At 36.2% G+C, this 18,815-nt stretch overlaps 1 protein-coding gene across 2 annotated transcripts; it reads right to left on the bottom strand.

The window, feature by feature from the left end:
• Positions 1-10,533: 10,533 nt before the first annotated feature.
• Positions 10,534-18,812, bottom strand: LOC140146328 (ankyrin repeat and SOCS box protein 1-like). 2 transcript variants are annotated; one of them, XM_072168134.1, is made up of 5 exons: positions 18,581-18,812; positions 18,060-18,127; positions 16,238-16,522; positions 12,953-13,484; positions 10,534-11,753 (listed from the first exon to the last, which is right to left on the bottom strand). In XM_072168134.1, exons 3-5 carry the CDS (start codon positions 16,493-16,495, stop codon positions 11,623-11,625), a joined length of 921 nt encoding a protein of 306 aa, XP_072024235.1. In that variant the 5' UTR covers positions 16,496-16,522; positions 18,060-18,127; positions 18,581-18,812; the 3' UTR covers positions 10,534-11,622. The 2 variants fall into 2 exon arrangements, with proteins under 2 accessions (XP_072024235.1, XP_072024244.1); XM_072168143.1 differs by lacking the exons at positions 18,060-18,127; positions 18,581-18,812 and adding an exon at positions 17,916-18,047.
• Between the last annotated feature and the right edge of the window lie 3 nt (positions 18,813-18,815).

Raw genomic sequence — 18,815 nt, 5'->3', positions numbered from 1 at the left:
TTAAACCAGATGGGTCCAGGCCCAGGGCACCTAAAATTGCCTAATGTATGTTCCCCAAAACACCATGTTTTTGGACCAAAATATGGTAACATTGCACAATTTTGCGCGCTTCGCGCACACTGGCATTTACATAAATTTACCTTCATTTTCGGCTAAAATTGTCTGAAATTGGAAATTTTTAGCGCGCACTTTAGCCAAGAAATTAGTAAGAATTAGGGCCAAAATTCATTTCTATTAAGACCAATTAGTAATAAAAAAGCAAATTTGTCTTGTGGAGCGCGCAATTTCTTTGAAAAAGTAATAACCCAGTTTACCATTTTCACTCTTGGGCCATGTACTGTATAAAATTTGCAAAATTTACACTTATTTCCTTTGTTTTTTATTTTTCTTTGATATTTTTACTCCGAAAGTACACTTTCTTTTCGATGTCGCACCACCCGCACCTACCCCCATTTTTGTTTGGTGGATTTGAGCCCCCCCCATACAGACTTGCCCCCGGAAAAAATCCCAGCTAAGTGGAGAGGAATGAGCCCGGAATGAGAGTAGATAGAGGAGGGTAGAATTGGTTGAGGTTCCCAATTTCAGCATCACTGTCACCAAAAGACTCCTTTTCAAACTCATTTTTATTTAATTTATTTAAATTCAGTTATTGATCATACTGAAAAAGCTTGCAAGTTGCGTAGGAGAGTAAAATATCCCAAAAAATGAAACTGATAAATAAATGAAGTCCTACAAAAGATGACACCCCCCTGAGACTCCCACTCATGCATTGCAAGTCTGAAGTCTTTTTTAAAATGTCACATTAATATGGACCAGTGTAACACCAAATTGCATTCTGAACATGAGGAATGTCCTGATGATATCAAATAATCCTTGTAACAAGACAGATAGTTTCATGTCCATTTAACAGTAAAGCATCTTTCATTTTTGACTCCTGTATTATGGATTTACTGTCTGAAGTTAGCCCACATAGGAGCGAATAATTTTTATTTTTATTATCTCAAAGCACCTATATCAACCCTCAATCCTTTCTCTGCCTCACGGTCACAAAAACCCTGAATATGACTCTACTATAAGCTACAATTCCAACAATTAGGCAGAGGCACCCTATTTAATGTTAGCTTTGTACATTTATTTTATTGATTTTTAACTGGGGCACGTCGGAGGAAAAAGAAAATATCCAAAGCTAACGCTAAATAGGGCGCCTCCGCCTAATAATAAATTCAGAATATTTCTGCATTTTTATGAACTGCCAAACTTCTATTGCCTGCGGTGCGTATTCAGTACATGTTGCATATTATAAGAAAGAACTTTATACACTATAAAATCATGTCACAAAATATTTTATTCTATATTTTAACATGGTAATCCATTTATCCCGGCCATTTATACAATATGTGATGCGCTCAAGCAAAATCAGTTGGAACTCGGAAATATTGATTTTGAGATATAGCCAAACAAAGGAAATAGTTCCTTAGTTTCCTCAAAAGAAACTCTTTAATTGCTCATATCTTTGGAACTGTTTTTTACTATCCTATAATTAACTAAAAATTTAATATTTCTGAGTTCCGACTGATTTTGCTTGATCGCATCACATATACCCCATATTTGACTATTTACTAATTCCTTCATAGTCCATTAACAAGCGTGCCTACATAATTTTTCCAGTGACAACTTTTCTATGAATTTTTAATGCACTTGTACAACTAAATACAATTACCATCTAAACCTTCTGTATTTATGATTTTGTTGACATTTTTAATTTCATTTATGATTTTGTTGACATTTTTAATTTCATTAGGCTAAGAAAAAAATTGTTTGTTCCACTATGCGACCAACTCAAAAAACACAAAAATCTTGGGTCGTTGTTTTTTTTAAATTTTTATTTTAAGGGCTGGGGTATGAACGTTTGGACAGTATTTATTGTGGGACATTAGAGCACATCAGACATATCGAATTGCATTCTGAATACGAAGAATGTCCTTCTGATATCAAGTAATTTTGATTTTTTGAAATTCGCAATGTAATACACATTTTATGGCAAATGATTAAAAATTAATATTTTTGATATTTAACAGTACTCGAAGTACACTTTACAAATCTGATGATTTGTACATAAACTGTATGTAGGTGGGATGAAAAGCCGACGATCAATTGAAAATGAAGATATGAATTTTTTCCCAAAAACACCAAAAAAAATTAGGTCTTTTTGGGAAAAAAATCCATATCTTCAATATGTAAGGTCAACATTTTCAATTGATCGTCGGCTTTTCCTCCCAGCTACATACACTTTAAGAACTCATATCGAATTGTCATCATAGGAGAAAGGTAACAAGCTGTTTAAAAAAGAAATAATCAGTTGGCTGATGATCGCCCGTAGAAAACGGACGTGAAACCCAGGGTACCAACCCATATCATGGAAATGTGTTGAAATTTATGTATTTTTGCTCTACCTAGGTATTGAGCACTCTTTCAGCTGTGCATTTAGCTACTATATTATACACTTTAAGAATATATCATTAGATTTATAAAATTTACTTCGAGGACTGCTATACATATCAAAAATGTGAAAAATATCAAATTTTAATAATTTGTCATAAAATATGTATTATATCGTGAATTTCAAAAAATGAAAATTACTTGGTATCAGAAAGACATTTTTCGTATTCAGAATACAATTCGATATGTCTGATGTGCTCTCATGTCCCACAAAAAATACTGTCGAAACGCTCAAAAAGCTCATTCCAGATCCCTTAAATTATTTTTGTTTATTATTATTATTTGTCAACGCTTGTGTATACTACTACCCTACAAGCAACTTAAAATGCAATAAAAACACTACATTGGGTGATTCAGGTACCTAATAGCTTTAATTAAAGCCATATTATAACATTTCTGTAAATATAGATTAGTATTTATTTTCTATGAAATGTTAGCTTTTACTGTCGGATATATGTCTCCTTTTAATTTTGAGCCGAACAAGTGAGGTAAAACATTGAAAATTGGAATTTACTACTAGCGCCAATGCATGTTACTCCAGCAGTTGTAATATGGTACGACCCTCTGGGGGTGTGTGTATGTGTATCCCACACGCCGTGTGCGTACTATATTATGTGTTATGAACATCGCATCGTAATAATAAAACGACAGTTCCTGTGTTTTATTCAAAATCTCGGATTTTGACAAAACCACAGCACCTAAAGTCTTGATTTTTGCAGAGTATCTTTGTTTACTAAAGTACATTATAATCGTGTAAAAACCAGAATTAAAAAATATTTTGAGGGCGTTCTCCCCAGCAAATGTTATAATATGGCTTTAAGGGTGGTCTTAACCCTGGAATTATAGAAACCATTGGGCCTCATAACTTCTAAAATTGATGGTCTGAAGTATATAAAAGTATACAAAACAAGATTTTTGGCCCAATTTTTATTCATCACCATAACAAAATTTTCTTGGTTGGTAAGAATTTCCAACAACAATTTGAAACTAGAGCGGTTCTCGGCTTTCGCGGTTCTCGGCATTCGCGGTTCTCGGTAGTGTGGGTTGGTCCGTATGTGACGTTTCTGTTCAGAACCTTGTGTGACCCTCCCCCAGAAAAAAATCATCCGCCACCACTGGTTATAACAAGGGCCTTGTAAATGCAACTGGTGAGACAGAGCCTCGAATGACGTTTGTGTTTTCAGTCTGATTTCAGTTCCCTAACAGGTACAAAGTTTACGCATTATCATTAGGCCTACCAAGTATTGTATGTCCTATAATCTCTTATGTATGACATGGATCTTTACCATAATTGTGCAAGCCAAAAAAATATCATTTCAATAGGCCTACCCCAAACATGCGTTAAAAAAAGACCATGTTTTACACATGCAACCTCAAGTTTAGACATATAATTTAATTTTCCCTAAACCCTCATGCACGGGAAAAATCATGCCGCCACCATTGGTTATGACAAGGGCCTTTTAGGGTGCACACCAATAAATAACCCCACTGACTTTCTGTACAGACATGGGCCGGGAAAACAACTCAGTTCTTCAAAACTTCCCCTTTCTGCAAGCAGAAGGTCAGATGACGACATCCATTGTAAAAATTAATATATGGATTTCAGGATTTTTTTCCAGAAATATTGTTAAAAGTTCAACCTATAACCCATAGGCCTACAGCTAACGCCACCTCACAAACAGCTTGGTGTTTCTGAAATGTAACACATTTTGAAAGTCGTCATAAAAAGTCGGATCCTGCTAAATTTACACAGACAATCTAATTTACAGGCCTAAATGATGATTAAATATGAATCAGGGCCTAATAGTTGCCTTTTAAGCCTTTTCTAATGTATTACATTAAGTAGGGATAACCATCAAAATTTCATGTTGACCCTATTGCTACAAAAGATTGTTTTTTGAGTAGAACTAATCAACAGAAGTATTTTGGTGGTTAAATGGTCAAAATCGGTCAAAAACTTTTCGAATTATGAATTATCAAAGTTTCCCATTCTGACCGGTCATTGGAACGAAATAAAATGACAAGGTCCAAAAATAGCAGTTGGGAGCAAAATTGGCATAAGCATATATTTACCTTTATATATTTCTTTATTTTAACATATTTGCAAACATGAAACAAGCATATTGTGAAAGTATCAAAGGGTTTCTTATGAAATGGCACTTAACTAGTCACTGGCATAACTTATTTTTTCAAACCAAGGCATTGAAATCATGCATTTAGAGGACATTTGCCAAAAATCATCCAAGATAGCCGATATGGCACAAAATCAAAATTGCACTAAGTAGGTGAACTTTTAGATTTAAATATCTTTATAAATAGGCACTTAATAATAATGATATTGAAATAAATTGATAAATAGATAAATGAATAGATAAATAAATAAAAGATATATAAGCCTAGATAAATAATAAATAAATGATAAACTAGGAGTAAATTGCAAACATTAAATATCTTAGAGCAAATGAGCATTTAATAAGTTTTTGCGACAAATATTTTGCCCTTCTTGTACGTTTTATCATTATTTTATCTTTTACTAATTTGTTTTTTGGGACATGCTCGCTTATTTATTTTTTATGTGTTCCTCTTATCATTTGTGAAGTATTTCTTTATTTTTGTTTTAGTACAAGTGATCACTGAGTATGTTTAACTGTGGAAATATCGGTAGATAAGGTGTTTTTTATTTCACCCTTGAGTATTATTTATAAGTGTATCAACCTACATTTCACATGTCATGATTTTTCATTGTTTTATTTTAAAGCAATTCTTTATTGGGGTGCATGCTCTCATATATTAGGTGGTTTTTTTTCATGTTCCTCTTGTCATTCTTGATAGATGGCTGTTTATTTATGTCGCGTGTTAAGTATTTTTTTAATTTTTGGTCGAAGCGTATAATTATCATCAGACACATGTCACATTTTTATGTATGATTTTGCATTATTTAATTTCAAATTATATAATTTTTTAACGTACTAACGTAGTTCTTTATTTTTGTTTCTGTGAATATCATCCGAAAAGTAGGCCTCCTGCACATTATGATTTTGCCTTGCTTTATTTAACTCTTTACTGGGGTGCATGCTCTCTGCTGGGTTTTTTCATGTTCCTCTTATCATTATTGACAAGATAGCACCTGCTGTACGCTGTTTATTTATTTCGCCCTAAATTATTTCTTTACTTGTGTTTTTAGATTTTGAAGTTTATATCATGATAGCACACGCTATGTTTTTATACCAACCGCGTTTTCTTTTTGAAAACAGTTCTTGTTTCAAATCCTGGTCCGCAATGTCAACATTCAGTTCGTTCATAAAAATATGGCTATTTATTTATGTCGCGTGTTAAGTAGTTCTTTATTTTTTGCTCGAAGTGTATAAATATCATCAGACACCTGTCACATTTTTATGTATGATTGTTCATTATCTAATCTTAAAATATATAATTCTTTAAACTTATTTCTTTTTTTCTGTTTCAGTGAATATCATCCGAAAAGTAGGCCTCTACACATTATGATTTTCCTTGTTTTATTTAAACTCTTTATTGAGGTACATGCTCCTCTTATCGTTATTGACAAGTCATCACATGCTGTACGCTGTTTATTTATTTCGCCCTCATTTTCTGTACTTTTGTTTTTAGATCTTTAGTTCTTTATTTTTGTTTCTGTGAATATCATCCGAAAAGTAGGCCTTCTGCACATTATGATTTTTCCTTGCTTTATTTAACTCTTTACTGGGGTGCATGCTCTCTGCTGGTTTTTTTCATGTTCCTCTTATCATTATTGACAAGATAGCACCTGCTGTACGCTGTTTATTTATTTCGCCCTAAATTATTTCTTTACTTTTGTTTTTAGATTTTGAAGTTGATATCATGATATCACACGCTATGTTTTATACCAACCGCATTGTCTGGTTAAAGACAGTTCTTGTTTTAAATCCTGAATACTATGTCAACATTCAGTTCGTTCACCTCATAATGCGGTGCGATGTTATATAACTGTATATATTGCAGGGTTGCCAAACCCGCGATGTAATAGGCCTAGGTCAATAGGATGAGTTTTGAAGATTTTCCTCGCGACAATTTCCTGTCCTATAGACACCAATTGATGGTTAAGAAAAATATTGCATGACTTCTCAACATTGGCTTACGCGACTTCTGGTAGTTTTTTATCTCATAGAAACCAACGGTTGTAAAAAAAAATATTGGGCGACTTTTCAATGATTTGACCCGCGGTTTGCCCTCATTTGTTTGGCAACCGTGGTCTGTGTTAAGTGAATATATTTCGGTAAGAAAATAATTATCATAGAGCGTGTTTATAGTGAATATACCGCATATTGAGTAGCCTATACCGTATACGATAATCCTTGTATATATACCGATACCCTTGCTGTTTATAGTGAGACACAGTTACCGCACAAATTATATACCAACTAACATTATCGTACATTTGCAATGACCCCGAGGTCACACGGGGGATGTGTAAATATTGTGGCGCGAGCTATAAAGAGCTCATTCAACAATATGATCATGGCGGTGAACATGTAGCTTCTGTTTTGATAACTCTTGGGGGTGAGAATCGTTCCGAATGTCCTGCGCGCATCCTACGCATCATGAAGAAGCCCCTACTTCCGGTAATACCGCACACAATTTATACTGGTGTGTTTATAGTGGGAATATCTCGCCACAATATCCTTCTGTTTAGAAGGATATCGATGTACCGTACATACATATACTGCTAGTGTTTATAGTGGGCAAGTATCCGGATAATCTCTAACCGGGTGGAAATTGTACCGCAATGTACCGCACATCTGCTCCCACTATAAACACGCTCATAGACCATGTAGACAGAACGGACAATAGTCATAGGCGCTCTCCTCCATTTTGAGAAATATACTTTTACACACACACTACATTTATAATTAAAATGATCAGCCTTGAAGTTTTACCTTTTAGTGGGTTAAGCCAAACCTAAGTGGATGAAATATAAATCAACACTTCTGGCACTGATTGGTTTCCGTAGTTGTTATATGGAATACGAGCTGTCTGTAGCTACAAAATTGTCTGCAAATCGGCTTTTGCCGGGCCTCTCTTTTTCGGCGTTTTTCTCATTAAATTAGGGTCCCGTTCAAATAAAAAATAAACTGGTGTCTAGATGTAATCACAGTTAACACACCAGGAAAATTATAGAATATACAACAACCTAGTTACACCTGTAGACTGCGAACAAACATGCACCTGGCCAGACCTGGCCGTAAAACAAAGTGTTCTCCCTACGGATACCCTTAAGGGTCACACAACAAACTTTTCAATTTTGAGATATGAAACGTTGGAATTGGGTCAATAAAGTTGTTTTAGGACCACTCTGTATGGTGATTGGTTCAGTTACCCAAACTCAAATCCTATAATATCACTAAATTATTGTGACCATTCCCAATTATACACTTACATAATAATATTATAAATGGAATCTATTCATGTCAACTTTTAAGTTTAATATCAGTTTCATATAACTACAAAAATGTAAGTACAAACACTAGAGTGTACTAAAAGTATACTTTGGTTTATCACATTAAACATGTGAACAATATAATGATCAATTTGTATCTGACCAGTCACATCACTCATAAGCATGGAATCAGGATGAAATAATGAAACTATCAACACACATGTTTTGAATAATATTCAGCAAACTTCAAACTTTGGGCACTCTCTTTCATGAGTTTGATTCAAATTTTCAACAACAGTAATTATTTTTGCGAGAAATTGTACAAAATAATGCCCCGGGTGGGCACTGGTCATTGACAAGGGGGTATCATGTGTGACCACAAAGTTTCAAATAGCACCCTAAACAAGTATTTACGAGGTCTGAAAATGCACCCCTAAACAAGTATGACAAGTGCAATTTCATACCCTAAATATTAAAGTATTGACATTATTTTTGCCCTCATTAGAAGCAAGTAAATCAGTCATATTTTGACTCTAAAACCCTTCATGATAACTGGGAAAACACAAATGCAAAAGTTCATAACTTTTATTAACCTTTATATAAATTTGTCTCAAAGGACCCTAAACACTGATTTATTGTACAAGGTATACCCTTTTTTTTATATTTCCTTGTTTTAGATACACTATTCACGCTTCGTAAGTACAGTGCCTGATCCTGAAAAAAGACCCTTTTTACTTGAATCTTTGGCCATGCGTGATACCCCCTGGTCAATGACCAGTGGCCCCTCTGGGAATAATGCACACTGAGACGTGTGCATTATTTTGTACAATTTCACTCCCAACAAGTGATACGCATTTAGCCAATCAGAAAAGCTGTTAGAAAAATATGAGGAAGAGTTAATAAATATAGATCCTTGTTGCTCGAGACTCAATCGGAATCTTGATGTGTCCAATGCATATCAACATTTTGGCTTGTGTGCATTGAGTCCAATTTCTCTCACAATATTTAATGTCCATGTCCATCACCTCATCACTATGATACATTACCTCAAGCATATTATGCTAATTATTCTTTTATTTTTTTTATGTGTATGGTATATACATGTAAGTATTCAGGGTCGGATCCAGGAATTTTCAATAGAGGGGGGCGCCGAGCCACCGCCGCCGCCACCGAGGCTCGGCGCCCACACAAATGCAGGCGCTGCTCTGCAAAAATACACAGAGTCAGGCGCCGATCTGCAAAAAAAAATAGAGGCGCAGGCAATGGTGCCCCTCTAAATCCGCCCTTGGTATTATAAAAGTCTGGTTCATGATAAAACAAAGGAGGTCATTTTTCAACAAAAAAAATCTACAACTGTTTAAAAACTAAGTGAATACATCACAGATATAGATACAACCTAGATAATTAAAGGAACAATCACTTGGATCAGCTAGCTGGAAGACCAGCCAACTTTTGTTGTTTTTACAGCGCTTCTTGATTTCTTCTGATCATGTGGTTTGGCAAGTGTGAGAAAACTGGAGGGATTATGACATGTGGCACTAGCTTAACTGCCTTGGAATACATGATCAGTTTAGATTTGAGGGTACATTGTACACCATAGAGACCAAAAGAACCTTTAAAAACATTCTGATTTTGAACACTTGTAGATAATTTTGATTATTACATTTTCCTTCAACAATGACAGTAAAATCTTGTGTATACACAACACTCCAATCAGTGACACCAGTTGTTATACTTAACTCTGTAGAAATATCATGTATCATCTTCTATCTTTAATAATTAAATTACAAATAAAGTTAATAATTATCTCTATCTTTCATAATAGAAACTTGTTTCTTATTCACAATAATGTCATAACTCTCTTTTGGAGAGAAGAGAGTCCAATGCCCAGCAAACACAAAACATTTCACAGAATACATTTAAATGTCAGGTTATATAAAGAAAACGTTTTTTAACATTCAGAAAACATTTTTGAAAACTGAATGCAAAACATTGTACTATAATGTTATTAAAGGCCTATTCAGTGATCCCAGCGAGGGTGTGTAAACATTAAAATTGTTTATAAATTGCCTAAAGGTAAAGGATAAGTCATTAAAATTGTCAAAGTCAAGCTGCCAAAGCCAATTTTGCCACAGAAGCTTGTTTTGGTGTCCATAGTTTTGTTTTTGATGGATATTGCTTCTCAGGACCACCAACTTTAAAAATAAATTCAAATTGCTCAAATGTTGATGAAAAGTTCTCCAAATTTTTCCTCTTGTCATGGCATTTCAGAACAAGTATACTTGTATCTATCTGTGACATACCCGTTCCCATTGTGGCCTGTACACCATCTGTGATAATCAACTTTTGAAGAGCACCCTAAACAAGGATTTAACCCTTGCCGAAAATGATACCCTAAACAGGTAACACACACCTGTTTTCACACCCTAAACAGGGATTTTTTTCCTTACATCAAAATTCATACCCTAAATTTCATTTCCGCGTATTTGCAATTGCAATTTTGCTACCCTTTTTTCCAATTTTTCATGTTTTGACACCTAAACACGATACCCACTTAAAAGCTACCCTTTTACGTGTTTTATTATCGGATGGATGGTGTACAGGCCACAATGGGAGTGACCCCCCGGACATACCCTTCTGGAGTTGTAAGCGAAAAGGTCAAAGGTCACCATTTGACCTCCACAGGGGTCAAAACCTGAAAAATGCTAAGATCTTCACCAAAATAGTCTCAAATTGTTCATCATAGAAAATCCATGCAGAAAAATAATAATTTGTATTGTGTATGTTTCCTTACATGGGTAACCATGGTAACATAGCAAAAAAGGTCAGGTCCATAGGATTCAATGGGCATTGACCTTTGACCTTTTTGCTTATAACTCACAGATAGGTAAAAGTATACTTTTTCTGGATCGCCATGACAAGAGGAATAATTTGGAGACATTTTCAACAGCATTTGAGCAATTTGCATTTTGACCTCTGTGTGAACTTTGACCCACCATATCACAAAATGCCCAATGCTGACAGAGGTCCAGTAAACTTATTTTTTAAGTTTGTGGTCTTGAGAAGCAATATCCATCAAAAACAAAACTATGGACATCAAAACAACATCATATACACTGGCAGCCAGACTATCAATAGGTATTTTTGAAATGAAATATTTGGCCAATAAACGAGGAAAACAGCAGTATATTGACAAAGTTGAAGCCCCATTCAAATACTTGCAACTAATTTGTCTACTAAGTAGAGAAATTGCAGATTTGTGTAAAATATATTATGTTGTCTTTAATACATGGCTTTAGGCTTAACCACTAGCAGGTTTGTAAGCACATCTATAACAATAATAAAGGTGCCAAAATCTGAATTGTGATGATTTTTACGATCATCTGGATGAGAAAATCACTGAATAGGCCTTGAAGTGTTGACCAAACAAAAATGCTTGCCAAAAATTATTTTCCATTGACTTTTTGACAACATTTTTCAAATGTTGTTGTAGTGGTTTTTCATATAACATGCTTCAAAAATGTTTTCACAACCTTTATATAACCTGACATTTAAATGTTAATAAAACATTTTGACCAAAACCAAAATGCATAACATTTTAAACACATTCTTGTGTTTGCTGGGTCTTTACAACAGCTGCTATCATAAGGCACAATCCCTGGTTGTGTGTGTTGTCTTACATCAAGGATTCAGATTTCATGAGCCAAGTATGCACCAAGGTATTTGGGTACTGGTAATGAGTTGATGTTCTTCAGTCTTGTCATTCCAAGGCACTCACGGATTGCTATACGACACTGTGACTGCAAAGACATAGGCACACCTGTATTATGGAAGGAAGAAAACAATTAAGAGTAATAATAAACAAAAAACAAACAACACACAATTGTTGATTAGTCATGCTGTATCTCCAGTGCCAAAATATTTCTGGACTTTCTTTTTATGATAGTTTATAGATGCACTCATATTATGGATTGAACCCTTGAAACATTTCTCTGAAGCATTATGTCCCTATATGTATCCTACATGATGATAAGTATTCTAAGATTATTTGAAAGCACCCAGTGTCTGAGTGGATGTCCCACAGGTTCAATTCCGTCTTTGAGTAATGGAGCAATTACAAAGGCCTACTAGAAAACTAAAGTAAGGTATTGAACTGAAGGCCTACAGATAATAACATCACTGCTCTTCTCCATCTGACTCATTAGCTCAGTTGGTAGAGCATCCGTCCGGTGATCCGAAGGTCCCAGGTTCAAATCCTGGATGGTCAGTGAAAAAATTTTTCACTGACCATCTAGGATTTGAACCTGGCTGTCATTTATGTATGTGGAGACTTGTGTTAAAAACCTTTCTCATAAAGTAATGTAACCTGATTGGTCAGGCTAGGGAGCTTCTTCCACAAAGGCAAGGCGGTGAAAGCACAGACGTGATAATAGAAAACTCGCCTGACCCAGGATCAATGAAAGAGGATTTCCCATAAAGTTATGGGAAGTAGAAGGGAAACAGTCTACAGATTCGGAAGGTCTGTGTTTTGGCTTGATTAACAATAGTATAATATAAATTACCTAACATTATCCACAGACCCGAGGTAGGGTCCTTTCCCGAGGGATGTTATTTTAGCCAGGGTTTCACTGGGACAATTGGATGTGAAGTGTGATAAAATTTTACACTTTTTTTCCCCAAATCAACCCAAAGTTTGCTGTTATCAGGCAAATTGCACCTGAAGTGTGCACAAAATAAAGGTTGTTATACACGGCTAAAAAGTAGATGCGAAGAGCAGTTCTGGTCCATTTCTGTCTGGCATGTGGAGCTGACCTCCGCATGAGGTACCCCCACCCCCAACAGTGCCTTTTGAAAAGAAAACATTCCAGTCTGTCTGAATTGCTATTGCTCATACCAATGATTGGTGAATTTTCAATTACCGGTATCCAGAAGCTGTTTCTTCCAAACTAAGATTTGCACATTAAACAGAATTTCACAGACAGAGCATAAAGCATAGTCAATTTATATGAGTTAACTTACTCTGAATATATTGTATATAATCCACCAAATCCAAACTTGCTCTTAAAGTTCTCTCCTGTTCTGTTGGTGAACTGACTTTAGTTTTCACTTCGTTATTCAAGCTCACCCTAGCCCCAAAGTCTACCAACGGCTTCACAAAATTAATATCACCCCATTTTACTGCAGCATTCAACAAGGAATATTCTGCTCTGATTTGTCCACTTTTACATCCTAAATCCGGATCTGCACCAGCTTTCAGGAGGATTAGGAAACACTCCAGATGGCGATATGTGAAGCTTATATATAGAGCTGTCCCGTTGAGACCTGCAGCACCTTGAGTGTGAGAACGATTGACATCTACACCCGCATCTACTAAAAGTTGTATGCATTCAGCATGTCCTTGCATAGCTGCTACGTAAAGAGGGGTACATAAGCAATCTTTGCTCCCATTAGGATCAGCGCCTTTGTCTAACAGGATGTGAACACAGCCAATATGGTTGTTTTTTACAGCAACAAATAACGGAGTCTGCCCTTTAATGTCAACTACATTAACCTGTAAAGATAATGAGAGATAGAGTTTTTTTCATAAACAAATTTTAACCAATTCAGTTTATACTGTACATCTTATGTGAACCATAACTTTTTATTGTTGGGTTGAGCGTTCCATTTTATAACTCTTCAAGCCTGAGGGCCGGGGGCACTCCAACTTTGGAGGTGACGCGTATGTAGGGCTGTTAAGACCCCTTTTTCAGCATCGCTGTCACCCAAAGACCCATATTTTTTTGCGTAACACATGCTCTGTCACCCAAAGACCCCATATTTTTCCATTTTATCTGTCACCCAAAGACCCTTACAAGTTCAATTTGAACAGCAACTTTCATTTATCACTGATTTTGTTACTTATTTTGAAAAAACAAAGAAATTTGAAGCCATTTAGAACTAGAAATTTGATTTTCGAGGTTTCTGTGGCGCTGTTTCATTCAAAAAAAGGTCATGTTCTCACCCAATGACCCCATATTTTTTACATTTTGCTCTCATCGAATGCCAAAAATCATGCTCTCACCCAATGACCCCATATTTTTTACATTTTGCTCTCACCGAATGCCCCTTAGCGCGAAAGTGCCAGCCCTACACGGTACACCTATATCCATTTCAAATTGAAGTGCCCCCCGGCCTGAGGGTAACCAAGTACATGTAGATCTTTAATGTACATTAGTAATATTTCATAAACTTTTTATGTATCCCAAATTTGTGGCTCAGCCATAATCATGATCTAGTCAGATGCCAATATCGTATGCATCCTGTGTATATTTCAGTGCATTTATGAGACAGACAGAAAAAAGCCTGAATAAACACCACATCACCTTCCATAAGCAACTTCATATATCCATCTGCCTGAGTCCTGTTTACTTCCAAGCACAGAGCTACGGAATTTGGTCATTGCAAAAACAGTATGCCTCGCGGTGGAGGCATAAAAATACAAAATAGAAGTCCAAAGTACAAACTTGTCACATTGTGACCTGATACCAGCGCAGCGAGCACGGTAAAGTCATAAGTTGGTAGTTTCAAGACATCCTGGCTAACTGAGTTGGTGTTCTTTGTTTGCCGCACACAGTGGCGGCAGAAGATTAAAATTTAGTGGGGATCTGGGGATGAGTTTTTGAAGTCACTCTTTCTTCAAAAGCTACGCATGGCAATTTTGTTCGAGATATGCCAAGCAACTCGGGCTAAGCATATCACTTTATTACACTATATGAGATACCGCAACGTTTCCATTCATACACATTTATATGATCTGGGCATGCTCAGTACCTCATATGGCGTTGCCATTGCAAGAAAATTCAATTTGTTGCTGACAATGTTGGGTAAAATACAGGTTTTGTTTTCAATACACTAACTGGAAATTCAATACACTCAGCTGCGATTGCTGTTTTCTTTAAACACATATATTTTACTGCATTTTCACCGTATAAACGTTTTTACATTGATAATTAATAATGTCATATATATATTCAAATGTTTGAGAATTATAGGTTATTATGGAAACAACAAGCATAGCCCATTCAGCTCAGACCACTGTGCTGTTACACTGGCTATAGAATATTAAATCACAAGTCTATACATGTAATGTAATACAATACTGCACAGTGAACAACTAAACAACTTTCTATATCTCCGTCAATAATAGAATATTGATTTAAGTGTAATTGAATACATCTCTACATCTCTGAGTTTGTACCTCATCACTGAGTAATCTAGCGATCGGTTTGTAGCCAATCAGATAGGACTCCTTTTCTTGCGTTCCGTGAAATACCAATCGCCCATCGCTCACCAACGGAGTATTAACGCGTGATTCATTTCAGGGAACAAATATTTATCATATAGGTTGACGACACTGTGCCTTGTCCCTACATCTTGTGAAAAGCTTTTGTAAGGATTATTTTTCATTTTACAATATAAAAATTGAAATACATTTTGCTGGCAAAATTAATACCCAAATATAAATCCCTTTAAAGGCTCTATTGATGATCCTCACAAAAGTGTAAAAATATAAAGAATACAAGGATATAATACCCATGAAATGGCATTATTTTGATCATATAAAAAAATAAACAAAAAGGAAGAAAACAGCAGTGTTGAAAAATATGCTGCTACAAATTAAACTGGTCCCTAGTTGAGAATTATAGGTTATTATGGAAACAACAAAGTGGCACCTGGTTCACTCCCAATCTTTAACTAGAGGCCACTTTGATAAAACAAAGTAGCTCTTGGTTCAATATTTTCAGCCTTGTGCTATGTAGATAGATACCCTTAATGCTAAGTTGCTTTCTGTCTTATCACTTGCATGGCAAACCCGGGGTACTCAAGTTTGGTTTTGGTAGGGACGTGCGCTGAGATTTTGGAAGTGGACCCATAAATATACCAATTTTTCAAGAAATTTGGATCCATTGATATACCAAAAGTCAAAATTTTCGGCCGAATTTAACCAAAATTGCCTTTTTTTTTTATAGTTACAAATTTTCCCAAAATTTTAGGAAAATTTTGGCTAGATTAAGGAAAAATTGGGCTGTTTTCCGAAAAGATTGAGAAAATGTTGAAAAAAGGACCCATTCATATACCAAAATAGGCTTTGAAAAGGGGTCATTGATATACCAGAAGGCCGAAAATGCTACCCATGTTTATGCACGCCCCCGTATGGTCATTTGTACTGAGTACCCCCTCCCCGCCCAGGGCAAACCTTTGAAGCCTTATTAATTTAGGCAATTACTGATACATGTAGTTCCTCAAAGTTTTTGTTTTACTAACCTGAGCTCCATGTGATATGAGTAACAAAAGGCATTGATCATTACCGGCAGTAGCAGCTAAACGCAAAGGAGTACAACCAAGATGATTGCGTAATGCAATCTGGGACAGATTGTCAGGATTTGAAAGAAGTCTCTGTAGAGTGGTATGATCTCCTCCAAATGCAGCACGATGTAGTGGTGAATCATAAACTGTATCTCTTGGGGGCATAGATAGGTTCTCAGCTTTGATCATCTCTTTGTATCGCCTAATGGTTATCATGTTGAAGCTTATCTACTGCATGTGGATCTGTTATTAAATTGCAACAGAGAAAAATATCATTCTACCTTGTATCTTTTGTGCCATCTGAGTCAGAGTTGTACTCTAGATAAGAAACTAAAAACGTAGTTTGAAATACGCAATACGATTGCGGTCGGATCATGTGCCCCCCCCCCCCCGCTGTTGAAAGCAGCGATGCGCACAATTGAGCTACTTGGCGATCACTTGCCGCTACTCAAAAAAGCATGCCTAAAATTGGGCTACTTTTGCCAGTCTCAGGCCGTGGCAGTAATTTGATGTATTTTCCTTTCAATTTAGCCGATTTTATTTAAGGTTTCGAGTTTCTGAAGCTCCAAATTGCAATTTAAAAAAAAAATGTTTACATTTATATAGCGCCTTTCACGTGTATCAAAGCGCTTTACATTTATTCCGCCATCGTTAGAATATGTCAGCTGCCATGCAATGCCCAAGGCATACTCATACCTTTGGGCGGTGCTTAATGGACAATATCCCTAACAGCTCCCCATTTCACCCCTGGGTAGAGAGAGGCAAGTGAGGTAAAGTGCCTTGCCCAAGTGCACAACACGATGGTACCGCCGGGGCTCGAACTCGCAACCCTCCGATTATGCAGGTAGAGCCCGTATCGCTGCGCCCACCGTGCCCTCTATATTATAGGTATGCCAGGCAAACACATTTGCTAGTCAGCCAAATTCGCCGAAAATGTCAATGCATTTTTACATAGAAATTTAAAACAACTGGCCGAAGAAGGAAACCTACATGTACATAAATATGTTTTCTATACTTCACTTGACCCAAATATATGATTTTTTATGGTGATAAGACACTCGCTCATGGAATTTTAGAGGGATTTTGACAAAAGATCTAGAAACACCCCGAAGGCCGTTTTGGGGAATTTTGCTAGCTGAATCTTTTTGACATTGTTTGATGAAAGTCAATCTTTGACAAGATGTAACTTTGCTACGGAAAGTGCTATGAAAAAAGGGTTTTCAGTTTTGGCTTTGTTTTATACTCAAGGGCTTTAATTTGATATATATAAAATGATGCAGTTTGATGGCAAATTTGAATTCACCTAGCATACCTATATATTACAATGGGTTTTGTGACCATGATTAATTGATCGGTCAGTACCTGGGGTCAGTAACTTCCAGTAAGTACCGGAAGTTTTAAAGTCAAGTGCTTTTTGCGTTCTAAATTCAGGTAAATCCGCCCTAATATCCGGTATTGGGCGCTTTTTTTGGAAGCTAAAAATTTGGGCTATTTGTCATTTGAGAATCCTTTACCGCAGCCTGGCGAGTCAATGTGCCGTGCCTTGACGCTGAAAAAGTTTTGGCAACACTGGTTGAAAGCTGTGTTTATTCAAATGAAATTTTTACTAGAAGGGGGTTAGTCTGTTATAACTTACAACATTGTACAATGACGTCAATGACATAAAACATGATGATGATCACTGATGATGATAAGCTTTCATGAAACCTCGATATACAATGATACATACACTATATGATATTACTATCAGCTCCAAATTCAATTTACGAAATGTTCTCACCGTGAGTGACACGTTTCCAGTGACATTCAGATTGCGACCAATGAAATAAAACGTCAATTTTATACAATCCCGGGGGGGCCACTTGTATTTCAAGGTGGACACCATGCTCATGTATAAAAACAAGTAAAAAGGGTTGTTTTTCAGCACTGGGCAAGTACAGCGCTGTACCTGTTTAGGGTGTCAAAAACGCCAAAAATCAGGAAAAAGGGTATACTTTTCAAGCAAAATACTTGCTTAGGGTACCAAAGTTTAATGGCAAAATAAAAAAGGGTGAAATAGGCTATGTTTGGCTTCTATCAGAACATATCTTAGGGTAAAACATTAAGAAACATCAAACTACTAATATTTAACAAGAACCTGAACATGAATTTTTACTTTCTTAGTGTTAAAAAATGGCAAAATACTGGTTTAGGGTATGTTTTGCACGCGCTGAGTAATACTCGTTTAGGGTGCGTTTCAAGAGTCCATACATGAGCATGGTGTCCATCACGTAATGTAAGTGGCCCCCCCGGGTATACAATGAAGATGACGAAACGAATCGCATGGGCTGGTTAGACTCGGAGCTCCGGAAGAAACTGTGTTGTGAAAATCTGTAATGGCGACTTGTTCATCATACATTATCTACGTAACAAAAATGACGGTCGAATCAAGCCTACACTCAACAGTGCATCTGCAGTTTACGCTACGTGATTTTATGGATGGGGGCAATTATTTGTACCGGGGCAGGATTTACTGTGAACTGTGCGACTGTGTGCA

Source organism: Amphiura filiformis, chromosome 1, assembly GCF_039555335.1.
Source record: "Amphiura filiformis chromosome 1, Afil_fr2py, whole genome shotgun sequence".
NCBI lineage: Eukaryota > Metazoa > Echinodermata > Ophiuroidea > Amphilepidida > Amphiuridae > Amphiura > Amphiura filiformis.
The sequence above is the reverse complement of the archived record's forward strand: the minus strand, read 5'-3'. Positions and strand labels throughout refer to the sequence as shown.